A 23,262-nucleotide genomic window follows, 5' to 3' on the forward strand; every position below is an offset into this window, starting at 1 on the left:
CCATCTCTTGCATCATGTCTGCAGTCTCTGACCATCTCTTGCATCATGTCTGCAGTCTCTGACCATCTCTTGCATCATGTCTGCAGTCTCTGACCATCTCTTGCATCATGTCTGCAGTCTCTGACCATCTCTTGTATCATGTCCGAAGTTTCTGACCATCTCTTGTATCATGTCTGCAGTCTCTGACCATCTATGTGTGCAGTCTCTGACCATCTCTTGTATCATGTCTGCAGTCTCTGACCATCTCTTGTATCATGTGTGCAGTCTCTGACCATCTCTTGTATCATGTGTGCAGTCTCTGACCATCTCTTGTATCATGTCCGCAGTTTCTGACCATCTCTTGTATCATGTCCGCAGTTTCTGACCATCTATTGTATAATTTCTGCAGTCTCTAACCATCTCTTGTATCATGTCTGCAGTCTCTGACCATCTCTTGCATCATGTCTGCAGTCTCTGACCATCTCTTGCATCATGTCTGCAGTCTCTGACCATCTCTTGTATCATGTCCGAAGTTTCTGACCATCTCTTGTATCATGTCTGCAGTCTCTGACCATCTATGTGTGCAGTCTCTGACCATCTCTTGTATCATGTCTGCAGTCTCTGACCATCTCTTGTATCATGTGTGCAGTCTCTGACCATCTCTTGTATCATGTGTGCAGTCTCTGACCATCTCTTGTATCATGTCCGCAGTTTCTGACCATCTCTTGTATCATGTCCGCAGTTTCTGACCATCTATTGTATAATTTCTGCAGTCTCTAACCATCTCTTGTATCATGTCTGCAGTCTCTGACCATCTCTTGTATCATGTCTGCAGTCTCTGACCATCTCTTGTATCTTGTCCACAGTTTCTGACCACCTATTGTATAATTTCCGCAGTCTCTGACCATCTCTTGAATCATGTCTGCACAGTCTCTGACCATCATCTTTATTGTGCATTCTGCAGAGGAGTCAAGAGCTGGAGCGCTGCTAGGATAGGGGTCACAAGAGGAGTTTGACTTGTGTAGACTGTGTAGAGGATAATAGAGGATGAAACTAGAGCCACCAAGCCGGAGCCCAGAGAGGACCGTCTGGCTGAGCCCTGCACCGGTGAACCTGAGAGGACGTCGGTGACAGGATAGTCTGATGAGGGTCAGTGATGTAAGGTGGAGTGAATACAGTAAGGTAAGGAGGCACTGATATAAAGGTTCCCCCTTATATTAGTAACCTCCCCTTCACCTTAGTGTATTAACTCTGTGGTCTGTGGTCACCAGCGTATCCCCCACATTGGCGTTCTCATTTTAAATGCAAGTTGGCACTCCAGGGACCCTGATAAAAAGGGGAACTCTGATGTAAATAGGAATGCTGTTCACTCTGATATAAGGTGATCTCTGGTCACCAGAGCCCACCGTACTTTAAAGTTCCCCCTTACTCCAGTCTGCAGCATTCCCCTTACATCAAATTTCCCCTTGCACTGTAAGGGGGAATCTTGTTGCAGACTCTGATGTAAGGTGGAACTCTGTGCTGGGTTATATTAACCTGAGCTTCATGTGAATGAAGAAATATGATTTTTGACTTTTATTCTACTACTACACATTACTAGTAGCAGCTGCACAAATTGTATTTATATTTGTGTGCATGTAATATATATATGTTTAATGATTTTGCTAGAGAAAATTCTAGAAACTGTGAAATTATAGTTCATGGCGTTTAAGGCTCTTATTATATGCAATCTATACAGTTAATTTTTATTGCTTGAATTATTTTTCCCATTATGGGCGTGAGTGGGGCCTCATGTCAAGGTTTTGCCTAAGGCCTCACAAAGCCTAGAGCCGCCTCTGCTTTGCATTATAACAAATATAACACTTTATTCACTTGGAAAATTAAAACTTAGCTGTAATTAAATATGTACAAAAATTAGCAATAAATAATACTTTCATTGGCTTAATTTTTTTTAAAAATGCTTAAAATGTATTCTCTTCTCTATTTTATTTTTTTTTTAAGATAATTTTGAGATTATGCAGTGTTACAGAATTCGCATACATACATTTAACCACAGCCAGCACAGAACTGTGAAAACAGCATACTACTTTCGACGTAAGTTTGATTTTCCATTTTATTTTCTGCACAATTGTTAATAGTTAATAAGTTAATATTAATTAATTAATTAATTAATTAATATTAATTGTTAATAGTTAATAAGTTAATAGTTAATATTAATAATAATTGTTAATTGTTAATAAGACAAAGGGGGGGGGGGGGGGAGCGTTTAGAATGGAAGTAGTAATAGGTAAACAATGTCAGGTACTCATAGATATTTTTAAGCAGAATGCAATTTGTATGAACAGTCACACGTTTAATGATCTGTTGTGGTGAGTTATTGCATGCACATTAATTTGCAAGGCAGCCCATGGGGTGCTATTCATCAGCAATATCTGCCGAACACACTGCAAATATGAAACAGAGCTATCTGAAATAAATCTGCTATAAAAGGTGTACCACAACCCCAGAAGGATAGAAAAATGGAGAAACCCCCTAGAAGTGGGACTTTATAGGTACTACCATATTCACATATGTAGGAAAATATATATAAAAAATGTTTTATTATACAAAAAAATACATAATTACAATATCACAGAAACATATAAATAATCAAGGATGCATAACAATACACAAAAAATCATGGATAGGTGTAATGGAGTAACCCAAACCCTTGCACATTAGAGCATAATGCACTGCAGTGCACCACAACACCCATAATGCTGTTGTGGGGCTCTGCATCGCCACAAAGGGATTGTGCGTGTTTTTCCATCGGATGTATTGTGTTGCTAGCACATTCATGAAGAATTGGCTGCCTTAACACAATACACATTAATGCATGCCTTGATGGGTGTATATGCACCACAATAGAACACTTAAATGTGAATGGGCCCTAAATGTACCATTATAAAAAGTAATTCTCACTCTAAACAGCAGAATCCTTTAGTCTAATGGTTTTTGGGTAATTAAGGGAGAAGTATGGCCAAAGCTTTTTCGGCCATGCTTCTCCTATGGATCACAGAAGTGCAGTCGTTCTGCAGTCCTGTGACCCGTTTTGATGTCACTCAGCCAATCCAGGCTCAGGAAAGAACCCAATAATATGGTTGGTATGTGCCCAGAAGCCTGGACCGGCACATGGCTCTGCCTCTCAGCGATCCACCCCCTCCACAGGCAAGTGCTCCAGTGAGTGCTGAAGGGGAGAGCAGAGCAAAGAACTGAGCGATCAGAATTGTTCAACTCAGTTCTCACTGCAGAGCCGACGGGTGATTAATGCTTCATCCACCTAGGTGTTTATTTTTTTAAATCCCAAACTTCTTTTAACTAATTATAGACCGGTATGTTAAACCCACTTCCTGCCCAGGCCATTTTTCAGTTTTCAGCACTGTCACACTTTGACTATTACTCGGTCATGCATTTCTTTCTTTTAGAGGTTTTTACTCACCACTGGATTTTTTATTTTTTACTATATAAAGTAAAAAAGACAGACATTTTTGAAAAATAAATGTTTTCCCTTAGTTACTGCTATAAATTTTACAAAAACCTAATATTGCTTCAAAAATAGGCCAAAACGTATTCTGTTAAATTTCTTTGGTCAAGGAAAACAAGTAAGTGTATTTTATTTAGACCATATGCAAGTTAAAGAGTTCTAAAATCGATGGTACATACTGTATCTAACAAAAGTGAGTACACCCCTCACATTTTTGTAAATATTTTATCATATATTTTCACGTGACAACACTGAAGAAATAGTGAGTGTACAGCCTGTATAACAGTTTAAATTTGCTTTCCTCTCAAAATAACTCAACACACAGCTATTAATGTCTAAACCATTGGCAACAAAAGTGAGTACACCCCTAAGTGAAAATGTCCAAATTGGGCCCAATTAGCCATTTTCCCTCCCCGTGTCATGTGACTCATTAGTGTTAAAACGTCTCAATTGTGAATGGGGAGCAGGTGTGTTAAATTTGGTGTTATCACTCTCATTCTCTCATACTGGTCACTGGAAGGTCAACATCGCACCTCATGGCAAAGACCTTTCCGAAGATCTGAAAAAAAGAATTGTTGCTCTACATAAAGATGGCCTAGGTTTTACGAAGATTGCCAAGACCTTGAAATTGAGCTGCAGCATGGTGACCAAGACCGTACAGCGGTTTAACAGGACAGGTTCCACTCAGAACAGGCCTCGCCATGGTCGACCAAAGAAGTTGAGTGCACGTGCTCAGCATTATATCCAGAGGTTGTCTTTAGGATAAAGACATATGAGTGCTGTTGAAGTGGTTGGGGGTAGGTCAGCCTGTCCATGCTCAGACCATACGCCGCACACTGCATCAAATTGGTCTGCATGGCTGTTGTCCCAAAAGGAAGCCTCTTCTTAAGATTATGCACAAGAAAGCCCACAAACAGTTTGCTGAAGACAAGCAGACTAAGGGCATGGATTACTGGAACCATGTCCTGTGGTCTGATGAGACCAAGATAAACTTATTTGGTAAAGATGGTGTCAAGCGTGTGTGGCGGCAACCAGGTGAGGAGTACAAGGACAAGTGTGGCTTGCCTACAGTCAAGCATAGTGGTGGGAATGTCATGGTCCGGGGCTGCATGAGTGCTGCAGTTCATTGAGGGAACCATGAATGCTAACATGTACTGTGACATACTGAAGTAAAGCATAACCCCTTCTTTTCAGAGAGTGGGCCACAGTGCAGTATTCCAACATGATAACAACCCCAAACACACCTCCAAGACAACCACTGCCTTGCTAAAGAAGCTAAGGGTAAAGGTGATGGTGACTGGCCAAGCATGTCTCCAGACCTAAACCAAATTAAGCATCTGTGGGGCATCCTCAAACGGAAGGTGGAGGAGTGCAAGGTCTCTAACATCCACCAGCTCTGTGATGTTGTCATGGAGGAGTGGAAGAGGACTCCAGTGGCAACCTGTGAAGCTCTGGTGGACTCCATGCCCAAGAGGCATAAGGCAGTGCTGGAAAATAATGGTGGCCACACAAAATATTGACACTTGGGCCCGATTTGGACATTTTACCTACTTTTGTTGCCAGCGGCTTAGACATTAATGGCTGTGTTTTGATTATTTGAGGGGTCAGCACATTTACACTGTTATGCAAACTGTACACTCACTACTTTACATTGTAACAAAGTGTAATTTCTTCAGTGTTGTCACAATGCCCTAATAAGACAACTGCTGTTACAGGAAAAATAGCAAATTTTTCATTACCAAACACCTTGAGATTTTGGGTGAACATTGACAAGTCTTCTATCATATAGTGAGGGTTTTCCTATCATCATACAGCAATCTTTTGGTATTCTATGTAACTTACCAATTTAAATCAAACCAATAAAGCTGGAAAAGAAAGGAACATCTTGGAGTGGCTTGTGTGCCTTTATAATTGATAGCAATGTCCTGTGACTTCTGTTTCCTGTCTGTATACCCACAATGCACCCCATCTATTTTGCCTAGCCTTTAGCTACTATGTCTGGAAAAAGAACTGCTGAATCTTTTGTATAAAGTATTTATACCATCCTCTCCTGATACGTCTAAGGTTTCATAAGAGTCCACCCATCTGAACCAAATATTCATACTGTTATTTTTTAAATCTTTTAGTCTCTTAGGTCACTTTATATAATGGAATATCAGCATTAATCATTTTTTTTCATGCCCCAATACCAATATGTTCAGTGTGTATCCATTTTAGCACTATTCATTTCCTTACAAAAAAAAAGGTATTCTAATAAATTTCTTAGTGTCATTGTTTCTCGTTTCATTCTTAAACCAATGAACACTTTAGTTTCCCTATCCTGACCACCAATCAGAGCTGGATTTCCATTTCTGAAGCTTACATGCAAACAACCATTAAAGTCCAAAGCAACACATCACTGGGCGTATAGTATTGTGCAGGTGCAAACGTACAGAGGGCATCGTCTGGTGCATGGCAATTACAAAACAGCGTACAGTGTGCAGGGATCTGCAATATCTGATGTACAACACAATGTGTAGTGGTTTTTACAATGTAACATGCATCATGGTGTACAGAACGAGGTGATCTGGTGAATGTAATATGCGTCATAGTGGAGTGCAGTGGTAAAGAGTATGTAATGTATTGCACAGCATGTAGTGCATCAGCCTACAATATTTAATGTATAACAGGGTTCAGGGGCTTACATACAGTATAGAATATGCTGTATAATATGCAAAATACAGCATAGAATATACTATGGATTGGTGCAGTCCAGGTAAGAAAAGCTCCCTTACATTGGTGAACAGTGGTAAAGTGTCCCCCTACATTGTTGGACCCTATGTAAAGGGACACATGACCACTGATCACCAATAGAGGAGGGTACTTTTCTGACTACCAATATATGAGGGTACATTTAGTGAAATGCCCCCTTACAATGGTGGTCAGTGGAGAATGTGAAAACTCACAGGGACTTACTTGGTTTATTCAATTCATGTTAGGTAGTAAACAGACAGCAAACAGCGGCCTAGACAGACCTGACTGAGCCTCCAAGCAGTCACAGTCTCTTCCTGCACACATACATGCCCTGTCCCATAAGCAGAATAGCCAATGGATTATGTCATTACTTGCTGGGTGAGGGAAGTTTGTGTGGGAAGAGGATAAGACTAGTGGGAACTGCTAATGCTGCTGCAATTACTAAATTTAGGTAACAGAGTTAGGTGAGTTGGGTGGTAACATCTGCATTGTAATAAATAATTTGGCTCCATGAGCTTATCAGCAACATAGTAGGCTGCGTGATGGGTGCACTTGCAATGTGCCATGCACAGCTCTTAGCAGTTATGGCACCCCAGGCAAAATGGCAAATCTGGCTCCATATTTCAGGTTTGTAAGGCTGCCCCTTAGTCCTCAGTCCACACCTTTACTAGATTCTACAGGTTCACTGTGACTGTATGAGCGAAGGATAGCCTCAAATGTAAGGTCCTGTAGGCAACATTGGCATTTAGTCACATGAGGGTTGCAAGGACTTTTTATTTGCCCCTGTTTTGTGTGTGGTGCCTTTGCAATGCTCTTCATTTTAGGGACTGCTTTTGGGTGTTGCTGCAGTACCCAAACATTTGAGAGCTTATCCAGAAGCGTGTGCGATGGGAATATGGAGTATTGCTTTTGGGTGTACCACACATTAAAGAGTAAAGTCCCATGTCCTCCAGTAAACGTCTAAGAATAGAGGCAGGACCTATACTCACATGTGTAAAAATAGAGTCCTGTGTCCTCCAACTGACTACCAAGTAAAATGATTTATGGTGGGTGAACTTGTAACTAAAAAATAAAATGCACCTGTAGGGCACGCACCTGTTATTGATGTGGTGTGTCTACTATGCATCTGTTAGGTTGTCAACTCATTCCCTTCATTAGAGGATCCTTGGCTTGTTAAATTCTGTCACTGCACTGACTATGTCTAGTCAGTCACAAGAACTGTGGAGATCAAGAATTTCCATAATAAAAGGATGAGCTGGAAAACCTGTGTATGTGTGTGCAACTTGCTTTTATGTGGACATATTAAATGTATTTTCTACCATCAAGAAAAGGGCATTCAAACAGGAGAATTCATTTTTTTGCCTGATTTCCATATACCTGAGTTTTTATACTCTTTTTAATCAAAATCCATCACTGTAGAATAATTTACCTTATTGCCCTGTATTCATTCTGAGCTGTCCACTGAAGTCTTGATTGTTGTTTCTCAGCTTCAATGTTCATAGGACCAGGAAATCTCACAGTTGTAAACATCACTTCCCAGTCTGTCCTCTTGCAGTGGAATAGTTTTGATCTTCAAAAGTGCTACGGTCTTCTGAAAAACTGGGAAATCAGGATTACTGAACATAACACGAGCATCTCAAGGAGTAAGTTGATATATTCCTGGTTAGTCTAATAATGTCATTGGCTGTTGTTTAAAGCCAAATGGAATCCACAGATATACTCATTCAGACAGTTTTCATAGTCTTGCCTACGCTTTTCTGTTAGAGCAACTGTGCTGGTTGTCTAAAAAAGAATGTGGACTATAGGTGCCATAGTAAGTTATATCACTGGATGCTGAATTAGAATATTGTGCTATAAGTGCACACAACTTTTGTTTTAAAAATTTGGTGAAGCACAGTGTTACTAATTATTCTCTGTTCTACATAGATGTAGACCCCACCACCAACTTTTTTTTGTAGTAATTGGAAATATTTGCAATTCTCCTTATTGATGTATTTCTTTTTTTCCATCCATTATATTCCTCATCCTTCACAGCTGACCGCCCTATCGGATAGTATATAGGCCTAATTAATCTTAGTGCTACACCTCCTGGCTTACACCATTTATGCATCAGTGTGTACCCAAGAAACATTCAAAGAATCTTTCTTATTGTCAGACAAAAATGCAATATATTAACGAGTTTTAAATCAAAACATCATGAATGAAACTTGTTCTTTTTTTATAGTTCTAAACCATTTTGTGAAATTATTTTAAGGAGAGAATTCTTCTGTGACTCAACACCTTGTAGAGCACCTGTCTTTGGGATTTCACTGCACCTTTGAGGTTAGAGGGGTCACTACCTATGGAGAATACACAGGAAAAAGTGTAACATTTGTTTCCAACTCACAGACAGTATTGAAAGGTAATCTGCTAATCCATCAATATTGTGCATTTTTACAGCTGTACTTTTTACACACATATTTTATGCAAATAACCATCAAAACATATCGCTGCCAATCCAAAAATAACCCCCTCTGCCAATCCAGTTCTCATTCTGAATCACCAGGTAAAATTAGTAAAATATTTCCATTTTTACATTCAATGATACAAAAATCCCAAATTCCTGAAAGTTAAAGCCATTAGTGTGTCTGTGATGGTCTTTTGAAGAGGCTCAAGACTGAATTTTTCCATGTCAATGGTTTTTATTGGTTTTGAAGCAAAGTAAACAGTAAAAAGGAGAAGAACATTGTTGCAGTTGTAATTCATAAAAAGGGCAGAAAGGCACAGGGCAACACGACATAGAGTTCTCAATTCAAGCATCACCAGAAAGATAGTGTAGGACACAGTAGTATCGCTTATGACTTCCCTGTGAGCCCTAGGGCTCCGGACTATTTGCATCAATCCATTGTGACCAGACCTTATCAAATTTTTTGGGGCAATTTCTACTCTCATATGTTAGTTTGTATAACGGTAGTACAGAGTTAATTGTGGCCGCCCACATATGATGTGTAGGAGGGGTGGGCTGCTTCCACTTGAGGAGGAACAGTTTTTCATGCCTAGAGGCCTCCTCATTCTTCAGAATGCCAAGCAATGCCATGGTTGGATCTAAACTGAGAGACCAATCACCAAAGGACCCCAGGACATGTAATATGTTCTCCCAGAAGGACATATTAGAGGGCATGATCATACCATGTGAAAGAACTTTCCTGGGGAGGAACGACATCTGGAGAAAAGGGCACTCACCTCCGGGTATATACTGGCCAGTCTAACAGGAGTGTAGTACGCCCGGTGTAGGAATTTAAGTGGGATAAAGCGATCTTTTGCTGAGATCCTCCTGGTAATATAGTCAGTCACCGTTTCCTCCCATCCCTCTTCCGTCAAGTCCAGGATGGCAGTCCTCCATTTATTGTAAACTTTGGTCAGAGATGTCATGTGTGCGAGGGAGATGTAAAAGTAGAGAGAGGAGAGGGGCTTGTCCAGGATATTAGAGATGTTAAAGATGAGTAATTCCACAGAGTCATTCTGGAGGGTTAGGGGGTTGGGGGACTGGGCCCGTGTCGCATGTCTAAGTTGATAATACCTAAATGTCACATGGTGGGAATAGCATATTTAGCTCTTAGTGTCTTGAAGGAGGAGAAGGAGCCGTCCGTGTAGATGTGTTTAATGATGATCATCCCTTTGGATGCCCATAACTGGGGGTCTGGGAGCTTATAGAGGTGCGACAACGTGGGGTTGCCCCATAAGGGTGTATGAGGAGATATTGTGGATGTTTTGTAAATTGCCCTCACCATGTGCCATACCTGTATTGTCGTGCACATCAGAGTCATCTTCTGGGGGTGGGCCCTAGGCCCTCTATAGGCCAAATTACTCAGGGCCGCATAGGAGCCCAGAACGGCCACCTCAAGAGTCACTGCTGGGTTCTGCCTGGGCTGGTCGAACCACCATCGGACAGTCACCAGGACCGCCGCCCAGTAGGAGAGTTGAAAGTGGGGCATTGCCAAGCCCCCCTGTGAAAGGGGGAGTTTGAGCATCTGCCTCGCCAATTTCGGGGTTTTCCCCGCCCGAACAAAAGTGGAAATAAAACTGTCCAGCTTTTGAAAGAAGGATTTAGGGATAGGGGACAGAGTCTATCTGAAGAAGTACAAGAACTTGGGGCGATACACCATCTTTAACAAATGTACCCTACTCACCGGAGACAGGGGCAGGGTTTTCCAAAGCTGGCATTTACTGCCAAACTGGGCTAGAAGGGGAGAAAGGTTGTCAGCTATGTATGCCTGCAGGGACCCCCAGACAGTTACTCCCAGATATATAAATTCATCCACCCATTGAAGTGGAGTGTCAGTATCCACCCTAGAACCCGAGGGATGTAGGGAGAAAAGGACTGACTTGTCCCAATTAATGCGGATCTCAGAATATCCTCCAAATTGGTCTACTAGTCTATTATCTCAAGTGCAGCACATAGGGAGGTTCCTGCATCAGCCAGGTACAGCAGGGTGTCGTCAGCATAAAGTAATATTTTCTCCTAGATCACCCCAATCTGCAAAACCCCTCACCCTGTGGTCTTGGCGTATTAAGATCGCCAAAGGCTCTATCTCCAGGGCAAAAAGCCTCGGGGAGAGAGGGCATCCCCCCCCCCCCCCGTTTGCCCTCTTAAAAGATTCTCTGGGATTGTTGGAGCAGTTTCATTTTGGTTAGGGAGGTGCAGATCTGCAGGACCTCCCTTGTGCTCTCTTGAAGTTTAGTATAAAGCTCCGGGTCCCTGGTTTGGGTCTATTGGCGCTCCAAGTAAGTGGCCCGGTCTTCAGCTCTAACCAAGTCGGGCCGCAGCTGTCTGCAGACCCCTCTAATAAGCATTTGGCAGTGACCCCTGGCGGAGGCCTTAAAGGCGTCCCACACCACCACCACTGGAGCCGACCCCGGGATTGAGTGCCCAGTATGTATTCATCTGTTGACGAAACCTGGAGTCTACCCTAGGATCAGAGATCCAGAATCTTGACAGCCTCCACAGTTTATCCATGTGGGATCCCTCTAAAAGAAAACTGGAGGAGGAGTGGTGCTTGGTCAGAAATTCCCCTCGGAAGGATGGAAATTTGATGGACCCTAGGTAAGAAGGGTCTCCCCACATACATCAAATCTATGCGCGAGAGAGTCCTGTGGGTGGCAGAGTGGCATGTAAAGGACCTGTCGAGGGGATATCGCCGCCTCCACAGGTCCATCAGCTCGTATGTCTCTGCTCAGATAGACAAATCTGAAGTGGACCCCGCCATAGAGGTGAAGTGGTCCAGCCCAGGGTTCAGTGGCATATTAAAGTCCCCCATGAGTATCAAATTATCTGTTGCATACTTGGCGATGAGAGGGCTTAGCCTGTGGAGCAGTTTAGTCGAGGCAGGGGGAGGTATGTACACACCCACCAGCAGTATCTCTAAACACTATGTCATTGCATGCATTATTATGTATTGTCCATCTGGGTCGAACACCAGACCCAAGAGCCTAAAGGACAGAGACCTGCGCACAAGGATACTGACCCCCCTGGCAAAGTTAGAGTATACTGAATGGTAGTAATAGCCCACCCAGGGTTTTTTAAGGCTAAGGGTCTTTCTCCCAACCAAATGGGTCTCTTGAAGGACACAAATATGAGGGTTGTATGACCGCAGGAATTGGGACACCAGCGACCGATACACAGGGGAATTAAGACCCCTGGTGTTCCAAGATATAATTGTTAGCGATGCCATTTAGCCTTCCCGTACATCAATGTAGGAGAGCACATTATATCTATCTATATCTATATATAGAAATATATCATGGGTGTCTAATACTAGCAGCTAGACAACTTTTTTTTGTACATAAAACCATGGAGATGGGGTTTGAGCTTACGGAAGAGGAGGGACTGTGATTTCCATGCTGAAGCTACAGTTTAATTGTTAAAAATAGAATAAACCGCGCTAGTCAACCCTGGGTGTTGGATAGATAAACAAAAGGGGCAGTAGGCTCGAGAAAAAAAATAAAAAAATAAAAAATCTATATATAATTATAGGTTGCAGCCCCCCAAAAAAGAAGAAAATCCCCAATTGGGGTTTCTTCCAACAGTAAGAACAATTTAACAACCGGGGTAATTGGCGCTACCTCTTTAGCACAAACAGAAGATAGTTCTCAATACTGGGAAAGATGTATATCTAAAAGAAACAATCAGAAAAAAGCCAGCAATTCCAGTAAAACTGGCCTATTTCACACTTAAAAGTCTTCAATTATAACCAAATAAAATAGAAATAATTACTCCTTTCGGAAGGCGATAATTTCCTTAGAACCCACTCATTTCAGTCCAAGCCAACAGAAAGGAAAGAACACAGAAACAGCTTCTGCCAAAATCATATACAGTCGCACAGATTACCTAATGCGACTCAGACATAGCCATGGTGAGTGTAATTATTAATGACCTTAGTTTGAAAACTCAATATATTCCCAAAGAAACCTTACATATATCTTATAGGATAAAAAACTAAAATAAAAAATATTATTGCTTGGTGCGACTTTACCTTAAAATCGCATCAGTGCTAACCGTGTAATTATACCATCATACTATAAGATAATATTGTGAAAATACACCTCAGTTAATATATGTGAAAATGAATCTGAAAATACAACAACTATTAATGAAATCTGTATATATAAAAGTGCATCAAAAAAGTGCAAGTGAGAAAACAAATTATTGATAACACAGCTCGTGCCCAAAATCACAAACCCTAAACACTGTATATATACTACAGAATCACCTGTGAAAAAAACAACAAGTGCATATATATATAAGTAAAAATAAAAATATATAATATATAATATAGACCCTAGAAAAAAGAATTGCTAAAAAATACAAAAATAAAAATAATAATAATAAAAAAAGTGAAAAAATAGTGTCCAATTTTCCAAAAAATCTTCAGTGGTGCACATCCAGTATAAAATGTTCATAAAGTGACTTTAGTGCTTCTTGTGCAATCTCCAAAGTGACTTCTGTGCTCCCCCACAGGTTCCCCACTCACCAGAAGAATACACCCCTGCAGGGGTAATTCGCCTTTGAAACAAATCAGACGATATCCAGCTCCTTAGACCATGTATTTTGTGATCATCCGTATCCAGAAGGGAATTCCAATTATATCCTCCAGCATTCAGGGTCTTCCAACTCCATGAGAGTCTGAACATGGATGGATGGGTTTGGCCAAACCTCAGACCAACCCCCAAGGAACCTATTCAGGCAGTTAGATAAAAATGAGTTAACCTAAATAGGACCAGATACCAACATATTAGCACCTTATACGCTGACGCATGAGAAGTAATATTGGAAGAGCATTTCAGTGATATCCAATCAGCCATATACCCAGACATCATCATTTTTGGAGGCAGGGAAATCTAAGAGCTGTTCATCAACATAAGAATGGGCCTTCAGGTAAATGAGAGCACTATCAAGTAGTAATTTATTTGGCAGAACAAGGAACATCAGAGCAAAGGCATGCAAATTGAGTGAGGAGACTTCTGGTAAGAGGTCAGAAGATAAGAGACCTGACCCAATACCTTATTTTCATGTAGCAAAAAATCTCCCTAGAAGGGATTTTGTGGTGGTCTCTCAAAGACTCCCGAGATATAAGGTCTGAAAATAAAATTAACTTGTGTACAACAGTGAAACCACTTTTAGACCACCATTGGAAGGATGAGGAGCTTTCCAGAGCAGACAGAAACATGATTTCCCAGGGAAATAAAAAAGGGAAGGTGAGAAGAGAGTAGGGAGCTAGAAAACTTGAGGGAATGGCAAACTCGGAGTGTGTTGCAGAATAGGACTGATTGAGGGTGGCTTGCGAAAAGATGGAATCCAGGGGAGAGAATTGACCATGACTGGAAAAGAGTTTAGAGCTTCCAATAACACACACAACAGATGGTATTTGGTTTTGTGTACAGCTGAAATGTGGGCTACACATAGGCCACTTGCTAACATATATTCCAATTATCGTCACCCAAACCTCCATCCACATTTGTGGATGAACATTGTATTCCTGGATATTGTGGGGGTCAGTTCAAAGATCACTTTCCCTGGAAAAAAGACGGTCCAAATGACAGGTCTTTCTGACTTTAGCCAGTTTTATTTGAAAAGGTTTCAAATAAAACAAACAGAACAAAACAGAAAATAAATCCTTGCCATCCGGGCACTAACTAAACAGGACGGATACTTCTCTGGCGGGTGAAGTGTTTTCCCAGTCACTAATAAAACAAGCATTTTGCAGACATTTTCTTTTTTTTGCAGTGATTTCCATATGCAGCTCTCTCTCTCAGGTAGCTTTCCTGGGTCTCAGGCCAGAGCACTTGCTCCAGCCCTTTCGTTCTTCTTCTCACATGCTGCTGGTTAAAAGTGTGAAGCAAAACCAGGCTCTGATTCCACACTGCTAGCGTGGCCCGAAAAACATTGACCAGATACCACCTTTGTTTTCCACATATGAAAGGGATTTTTTACCCCAGATAAAATACATGACTATTTTGCATAGCCTTAAGCTTGAAGTATAGGACAGGTAGGCTACTTTCACACTGGGGCAGAGGGTGGGGGCATTAGCGGTAAAGCGCTGCTTGTTTTGGAGGCGCTTTAAAGCTGTTATGGCGGCTCTTTTTGGCCACTAGCGGGTGTTAAAATCGCCCGTAAAACAGCGGTGCCCATTGATTTCAATGGCAGCGGCAGGTGTATACATTGCTCTCACACTACCCCAAAGGTTCTGCTTGCAGGAATTTTTTTCCTGTCCTGCAAGCTCACCACTCCAGTGTGAAAGTACTCAGGCTTTCACACTGGGGCTGCGGAAAAGGCAGTTTACAGGCACTATTTTTAGCGCAAAAACACCTGTAAAACACCTCAGTGTGAAAGTAGCCATACTGTTAATGAGCAAAATACCTATAACAGCTCCAGCAATAAAGTCATTTTAGCTGAGTGAATTCAACCAAACCACAAGATAAAAAGAGAATTCCAGGAAGATCACATTATTTTTAGTCTCTGAAAGAACGGGGGATAACTAGCTGAGTAGAATGAATGCTGTGTGTGCAATAGTTTTGCTCCCAGTTAATCCAGGGCTTTGAAATACCAATGGAATGGGAAATCAAGCTTCAGGAGACTTCCTACTGGGAAGAGTAATGTTTAAAGCCACTGATCCAGAGTGATTGATGCACAAAACTTGCAATGATGATCAGTTGATGCGTTTCACATGAAAAGAACCGTGCTTGTCCGTGTGAAACGCGTCAACTGATCATCATTACAATTTTGTCTGGCTCACGACAATAAAGAAATCTCTACAGCATTTTTTGGATTCAAGTGTGCAATCAATCTTTTCGTCTTTCCTTGGTGTAATACCTGACTACATATTTCTTTTCACACATGTTTTGATGTCAGGCTTTGATTTGTAGCTGCCTTTTAGCCCTACTAGTTCACTGATTACTTTCTGTGCAAACTCTAACCTGTCCATTTCTGTAGTTGTTATAAAACCTGAACTATTGCCCAGACCTTGCATTTGTAATAAAAAATGCAAGATAGCAGTATCAAATAAAAAAAACTTATTCTGTCAGATTATGTTGGCATTACTTTGGTTGGATATTAGAACCCTAGTGCAGCGTACACGGGGCCGGACTTTTCGACAGCAAAGCTCATTTGGAAAGTCTGTCGGAACTCTGCTGAAAAGTCCGTCAGGAAGACCGTCGGACTTAGTCTGCCGGAAAGTCCGGTCTTGTGTACGTGGCATAATTCTCAAGCTCACACTCTTACAACCAACAGGATATGCTAATGACTTAGCCAGGGTCTGAAATATAAATGCATTGAATGGTTGATGGTTAAAGAAGATCTTACTAGCTAGTAATTTAGGTAAAGGCTGCAATAGTTGATGATTAAAATGATTAGGCAAATATTTTAGGTGGCTAAAAATGTAGGGTTTATCATACTTTAATAACATTTGTTTTCCTCCATCTGTTTTTGTATTTACAGACACCAATAACAAATGGATTGTATTTGTTGTGATCGCTATTTGTTTGCTTTTGGGAGTTGCCATATACGTGGCTGGAACAAGGTATGTTAAGTCTACCAAATATGAATTGTATAGATTCATACATTTAAAGAGTGTTGTTTTGCACAAAATGTGGAAAAATTATAACCTCTGGAAGGTTTTTATTGCTGAGAATTCACTGGGGAGATTTCCCCACATTTCCAGTGCTAGCAATAATGTTCAAGTCTTAGCTCTATGCTACCAAAGAAAACAAACAAGGAAGGAACAATTAAGTTGCATTCTTAAATTCTTATTGGAGATTTCCCTTACCATGCATATTCACTGGCACAGAAAGTAAAGGAAAGTCTGCCCAGTGGGGCCACACAGAGCAGTAAAAACTTAAAAAAAGGTCTCACCCTTTTCCACTCTAACCAAAAGAAGAAAATGTTTTGTCTGGATAATAATTTTAAATTGTAAATGAGAGGCCCTTAAAGTGGTTCTAAACCCTTACAACACACTTTGACCTACAGGTAAGCCTAGATTAAGGCTTACCTGTAGGTTCAAGAAATATTTGCCGAAAGACAGGCACCGCTGTCTACAGAGCATGCGCCATGGAGCGCGCCGTGGTCAACGGCGATATGCTGCGAGTGGCGGCTCCCGTGCGCATGCGCGGGAGTGACGTCATCGCGGCTTCGCCGAATGACAGCGGCGGAGCAGCAAGACCCACCGAGAAGATGGATGCGGCGGACTACAGGGGACAGCGGTGACTTCGCTGGCTCCTGTGTCAGGTAAGTGACACATAATGGGCTACTATGCGATGCATAGTAGTCCATTATGCTTTACCTTTGCAGGGAATGAAAGAGGAAGTAAACTCATCAGGGTTTACTTCCTCTTTAACTTAGTAAAAATGACTGTTCATATCACAGTGACATATGTCCTATTTATTGTACAAAAGGCAATCAAACCATCATGATAACCCAAGTGAAGCCAGTGCTTGCTTTTCAGTGTGGCAGTTCTAACTTCTTATTAGTTCAAGTTCTTAGCCCCCGTACACATGGTCAGACATTCTGACCACAAAATTTTGTCCGAAACTGGTGTTGCATACACACGGTTGGACAAAGTTGTCGGAAAATCCGATCGTTCGGAACGCAATGACGTTCGTTTGTTACGACGGGACTACGCTGAGGCTACTAACCAATAGCTTTGGTCTCGTAATTTGATCTGAGCATGCGTGGCCCTTTGCCGGATCGAAATTCTTTACAAACGATTGGACAAAGTCCGATTGGAATTATTTGTCGAAAAATATGAAATCCTGCTCTCAAATTTTTTCAGTCGGAATCTCCAACGGAAAAAGTCCGATAGAGCCCACACACGATCGGATTTTCAGACAATATATTCCGATCGGACCTTTTCCGTTCGAATTTCCGCCCGTTTGTACGAGGCAATAGGCTTGGTTCATACTGGTGCGACGCGGGAACCAAAGCGATTTCCTGTGCAGGTTCCGGCATCGCATGTAGGTAGTTCACACTGCTCTCTGCGAAGCGCTGCAATGTCAATACAAAGTTAATGATACACCCAAATTGGTTTACAGAACACAGTGCGATATGTGGAATCGGATGAAATCGAATTGTATGGGTCTGAACACAATACGATCTGATTCCAGTGCGGACCAAAAAAAGGGTCCTGCACCATTTTGTTTTGGGATTTCAGCGATACAAACTGTATGGCTGAATTCACATAGCATAGACATCGCATGTGATGTGCACAGGAATGCAGTGCGAACCACGTGTGATGTCTGCAATCGCATAAGTGTGAACCCAGCCTTACTCTGAAGTGCTAGTACTAAAGTGCAGTAACCCATAACAACAAATCAATATTACCCCAATTATTTGCTATGATTTACTGTTCTCAAGGATTACCACCTAAGAATGAAAACATGTTGCTGATCTGGGTTACATATGCTACTATTTGTTTTGTAGCAATCAAAGTGTAGTGTCTTTTTTCCATAGAAAAGTAACTTCATAGTATTGCTAGTTCTTTATGTTCTTTTGTAAGCTTTAAAATGGTTGTAAAGACTCAAGTTTTTTTTTACCTTCATGCAAACTACCGCATGTTAGTCTGTAGGAAAGTTATAGAGTCCACATACTATAATATATATCTGAAAACTGATCAATCTTGATGTACAGAGTGATGGCCTATCTCATTTCTTGAGGCCCAAAATTCAAGCTTTTTTTTTAAGTTGTCCTTTTTTTTGTCATACGTTTTTGGAAAATTAAAACTTTTTTTTTTTAAACGTACTGCCAATAGTGTAGTACAGCGTCATCATATAACAGGGGTGGCAGTGATCAGGGACAGTAACCGGTGAAGCCATCTATTGTTTACAACTGTCATATGACCTGCTGTGATTGGTTACAGCGGTCACATGGTACCGGCAGCCGCCTGGTACAGTGATCAGTCATTGGCTGTGTCCGGTGGACGCAGCCCCGCGGGGCGCGATCTGGGAGGACGTAATTTTACCTCCAACCGAATCAACATTGAGCTTCCTGCCGGCGTCATCTTGCCATAGGCCTGGGGGGAACCGATTATACATATTCATTGAAAGAACCATCTCTATCACCTCTATAGACAAACACCTAGGGGGTCTATTTTCTAATGTTTTCACCCAAGATTCACACAATGTTTGCTCAATATTCATACATTTCCAAATTTTTTTAAAATATCCTCTTTATTGGAAGTTTACATTTTCACAGAAAGGCAGATTCTATACAATGGCATGTATTAGGAAGAAAGTCTCACCTTTGCGACCATGTTAGAGCCAGGTAGTGCCGCTATTGGTGTCAGTCATTTTTTATTTTTGGTATTTTATTTTTTTACAATTTTTAAAAAAAATGTTTTTTTCAAACAAGCCTCTGTTGAGGGGGCTTTGGTGTAATTTCAGACCTTCAATGTTTCACCTTTGAGACAGAGAAAGGAGATTGAGGACACAACCCTCAATCTGCATCTCTGCAGCCTCAGCTGCAAAGAATAAATGGAAAGGAAGGGCTCTGTACAGAGCTTCCCTTTCATTTACAAACGGAAGCATAGTAAACATATTTTATTATGCTTCTCTTATGAATGGACACAGAAGCAGTCGGTACCGATCACTCACTGTGTCTATTCAGAAAAGGAAGGGGCCAGTAAATTACATATTTAACGGCCCATTTCCCGCTCTTCATCCTTACACATTCCCCATGGGAGAGGAGAGGGGGGAGGCCAGCAGCACTGTGGGGGGGGGGGGGGAGGGACCAGGGGAGCACACTGGGGAGCAGCAGTAGCCTGGATAGGAAGGGTGATGAGGCAGCATATAAAATAACCAATCCCATCCATTTTCCTCCTGAAGATGCTGAATGCCTGCGGGAGGGATAGGAGGGGAAGCAGGCTTTCACCGACTGCAGGAAGAAAATGGAGGGGATTGGTTCCTCTATATGCTGCCCCCACCACCTCTATTCAGGTGTACGGGGGAGCCACACATGCCCCCTGGAGCATGGAGACGGGTCACAATTGTGACGCCTATAGTTATGCCCCTGGGAGTAGGGCAATGTTACTACACTGTTTCCATGCTTCATTTGCACATTGTGTAAATGTGAACATTGTTGTGTAATGCCGCGTACACACGATCAGACTATCCAGCGGACTTGGTCCGGTGGACCAGAGTCCGTCGGACAATCCGCCCGTGTGCGGACTTGGAAAGAAGTTTTGACTCAAAATTGTCCGCCGGACTCGGCAGTCTGGCAGACAATCCGGCCGTCTGTGCGCTAGTCCTCCCGACTTTTGAAATGAATGGACTTGCCCACACATGGAGAAAAGTCCGTTCATTTTGAACGTGACTCCCGGTAGACGGGACTAGCGCAGGAGATCAATGTCGCCGCCTCCATCGGCGAGATTGACACGTCGCTGGCCCCGTCACCTGGTATGGACTTAAAGGGGAAGCCCTATGCCGAAAAAATGGCGTGGGGGTCCCTCACAAAGTCCATATCAGACCCTTATCCGAGCACGCAGCCCGGCCGGTCAGGAAAGGGGATGGGGACGAACAAGCGCCCCCCCCCCCTCCTGAGCCGTACCAAGCCGCGTGCCCTCAACATGGGGGGGTACTTTGGGGAAGGGGGGCCCTGCGGCCCCCCCACCCCAAAGCATCTTGACCCCATATTGATAAGGACAAGGGCCCCTTCCCGACAACCCTGGCCGTTGGTTGACGGGGTCTGCGGGCGGGGGGCTTATCAGAATCCGGGAGCCCCTTTTAATAAGGAAGCCCCCAGATCCCAGCCCCCCACCCTAGGTGAATGAGTATGGGGTACATGGTACCCCTACCCATTCACCCTGGGGGAAAAAGTGTACATAAAAAAAAACACAACACAAGTTTTTAAAATAATTTATTGCACAGCTCCGGTGGTCTTCCGTCTTGGGGGGTCTTCTCCGATATCTTTTGCTAGCTCTTTTACTAGAGGAGGAGCCCAGCTTTCTTCTTCTTCGTCGCCACCGCCGCCCGGGGGTCTTCTTCCGACTTCGGGGGTCTTGTCCCCCTCTTCGGTTCTTCTTGCCAGGCCTCCGCATTCTTCTCCCAGCTCTTTTATTAGCGGTAGCCCGGTCTTCTATCGCCGCCGCCTCTTCTTCCAACTTCAGGGGTCTTGTCCCCCTCTTCGGTTCTTCTTGCCGGGCCTCCGCCTTCTTCCTATAGCTCTTTTACTAGCGGTGGCCCGGTCTTCTGTCGCCGCCGCCGTGGCCTTCTCTTCTTCTTTGAGATGTTGACTCGACGCTGTCTCTGGCCGCAATGACAGGGACGTGTTGTGCGGCGACTTATATAGGGACAATGGGTGGGCTCACCAGATGATGTCACGTGGTGACCCCACCCCTGCAAAGTCCGGAGGTTTGTCCCCCAGACTAAGTCTGTCGGATAGTCTGATCGTGTGTATGCGGCATTAGTCTTACATAACAGGACACAAAAGAGTATTCTTTAACACTGGGATATACTGCCACCTTCAAGAGAATTGGACACTGGGAAGCAATGCAGTAAAGGACAGTCCACCATAACCTCTCATGCTCCAAGCATGCCTTTTTTGCTAATGTGCTTAGAAGAATGAGTATTTTCTCTCTGTTCTGATAGAAGAAAAACCTTTTCACCTGTCAATAAATTTTTTTCTTCAAGTAGAATTCTTCAGTTGCTGCAGAGCCACTGGGGCTCTTTTTTGCAGCTTTTGGATTGTTTACTTCTCAGCTTTGCCCTGGGGTACTGTACCTAGAAACCGCCCGGAAGAATATGTGGGGCTGGCCTTTAATGCTGCTGACTGGGTACTGGATCCTGTGTTTGGTGTTCACTTAGGTACATGGTGTACATGGTGTACATGGTACATGTACATGGTACATTTCTCCACAGGTTGAAGGCTAAAATACACACATCTGGCAGAACCCAATCCCTAAAGATTCCCTAGTATGTATGCTAGTTGAATGAATGAAGGTAGGGCTTGTCTCTAACGCACTGCCTAAGTGCCTGGGGGAGCCGCAGGATGGAAGACTGCTCCAGTAAGGACTCTTTAAATGGAAGCCCAGGTGTGCTGCTTTGGCCACTTAGGAGTATAACTGCGGTGTCAGCTTTGATACATTCAGTCACAAGTGGGTAGTGTAAGAGGACAATTTACTGTTCTAGTGCCATTTCTCTGTTTCCCAGGCTTCAACTCAGGCGCCTTCACTAAGCCTGTGCAGCCACCTTCTACGTCGAACTCACTGCACATGTGCACACCATTTTGAAACCCGCCCATGGACTCAGCTCAGCTGCAACTGTATTAGCGTGTGCGCAAAATGGAGCATACACATGCGCATATGCACACTCATGTCCGGCACAAAATGGCCTATTTGACTTGAACAGATTGCTGAGTGGTCTTCAATTGGTTCCTGCTTTCCCTGCGCCCTGATTTGCTATACTGAAGAAAAGAGTGTACCCCCCCCCCGTGGGACTTTATGGGCAAACTGTAATGAACACTATACTGATTAAAAAGTTTAGCAATATTTATTAAAGTATTAAAATTGTATTGGTGCAAACATCACGATAAGAGTACACAATACAAAATACAGTATACAGTATACCAAGCTCATAAGAGCTAATAAATAAGCGTAGAAATTGCTTCTCATTAATTCCAATGCGTTTTGGGAATGTAGACGTATATTCCTTCTTCAGGGAAATAGAGAAGATCATAAATTGAAGACATTCTATAACAGAACATAGCATAGATTAAGAACATATAGCAGGACATGAAATGAGCACAACCAACACACAGTGAATTGTACATACCAATGCTGTATCATATGAAAAGTAATTAAAAAGATAGATGATATAGCTGCATCAGGGGAGAATTTCCCTAGAGGTCTATCACCCAGTTGTATGGGGGAACCCCTGAGGCCTGAAATGTCCCTCACAAGGATCCACAATAATTGCAGCCGACTCAGACAGCGAGTGGTGGAAGCTTCAAGGATAAAGAAGGTTCCAGAGGAGGGGATATTGGAAGTCAATGTGCATATAGATAGTGTGGCTCAACCTATAAGAAACATAAATATGTAGTGGAAGATAAGGGAGTTAATACAGTACATCAAATAAAAGAAAAATCATTAACTTGGAATAGGATAACAATGTCCTGAGTAGGGATGAGCTTCGTGTTCGAGTCGAACGCATGTTCGACTCGAACATCGGTCGTTCGTGCGTTCGCCGAATTCCGAACGTTTGGGCCGTTCGCGGCAAAATTAGTGTGGCCCACAATGCACTGCGATGGCGCAATGCATTGCTGTCTCACGATTGGCCAAGCATGCACTGTGACCCCGCATGCTTGGCCAATCGCAGCGCCAGCAGCGAGGAGAGCCATGGTTGGCCACAGGCTTCCTGCCTGTAGCCAATCATAGCTCAGGCTGTGTAGTGCACGCCCCACACTATATAAGGCCGCCATTAAGGCAGCCTCGTGCAGTGTGTTGGCGTCTGAAGCAGTGGGTGTTCTGTGTACCTTCAACACAGTTACACACCAATCGTTTTTGGCT

The 23,262-nt window shown here is 42.8% G+C and overlaps 1 protein-coding gene across 1 annotated transcript in view; it reads left to right on the forward strand.

Moving 5' to 3' along the window:
- The window catches only part of IL12RB1 (interleukin 12 receptor subunit beta 1), a 168,743-nt gene that overhangs the window by 114,901 nt on the left and 30,580 nt on the right, over positions 1–23,262 (forward strand). Inside the window, exons 10-13 of the mRNA XM_077476343.1 lie at positions 1,981–2,073; positions 7,723–7,878; positions 8,490–8,636; positions 16,209–16,290. Of these exons, the coding sequence (XP_077332469.1) occupies positions 1,981–2,073; positions 7,723–7,878; positions 8,490–8,636; positions 16,209–16,290 (478 nt within the window). The remainder of the gene's footprint in view (positions 1–1,980; positions 2,074–7,722; positions 7,879–8,489; positions 8,637–16,208; positions 16,291–23,262) is intronic.

This window comes from Lithobates pipiens, unplaced genomic scaffold, assembly GCF_037356315.1.
Source record: "Lithobates pipiens isolate NorthernLeopardFrog02 unplaced genomic scaffold, aLitPip1_a1.2 Scaffold_13, whole genome shotgun sequence".
Taxonomy (NCBI): domain Eukaryota; kingdom Metazoa; phylum Chordata; class Amphibia; order Anura; family Ranidae; genus Lithobates; species Lithobates pipiens.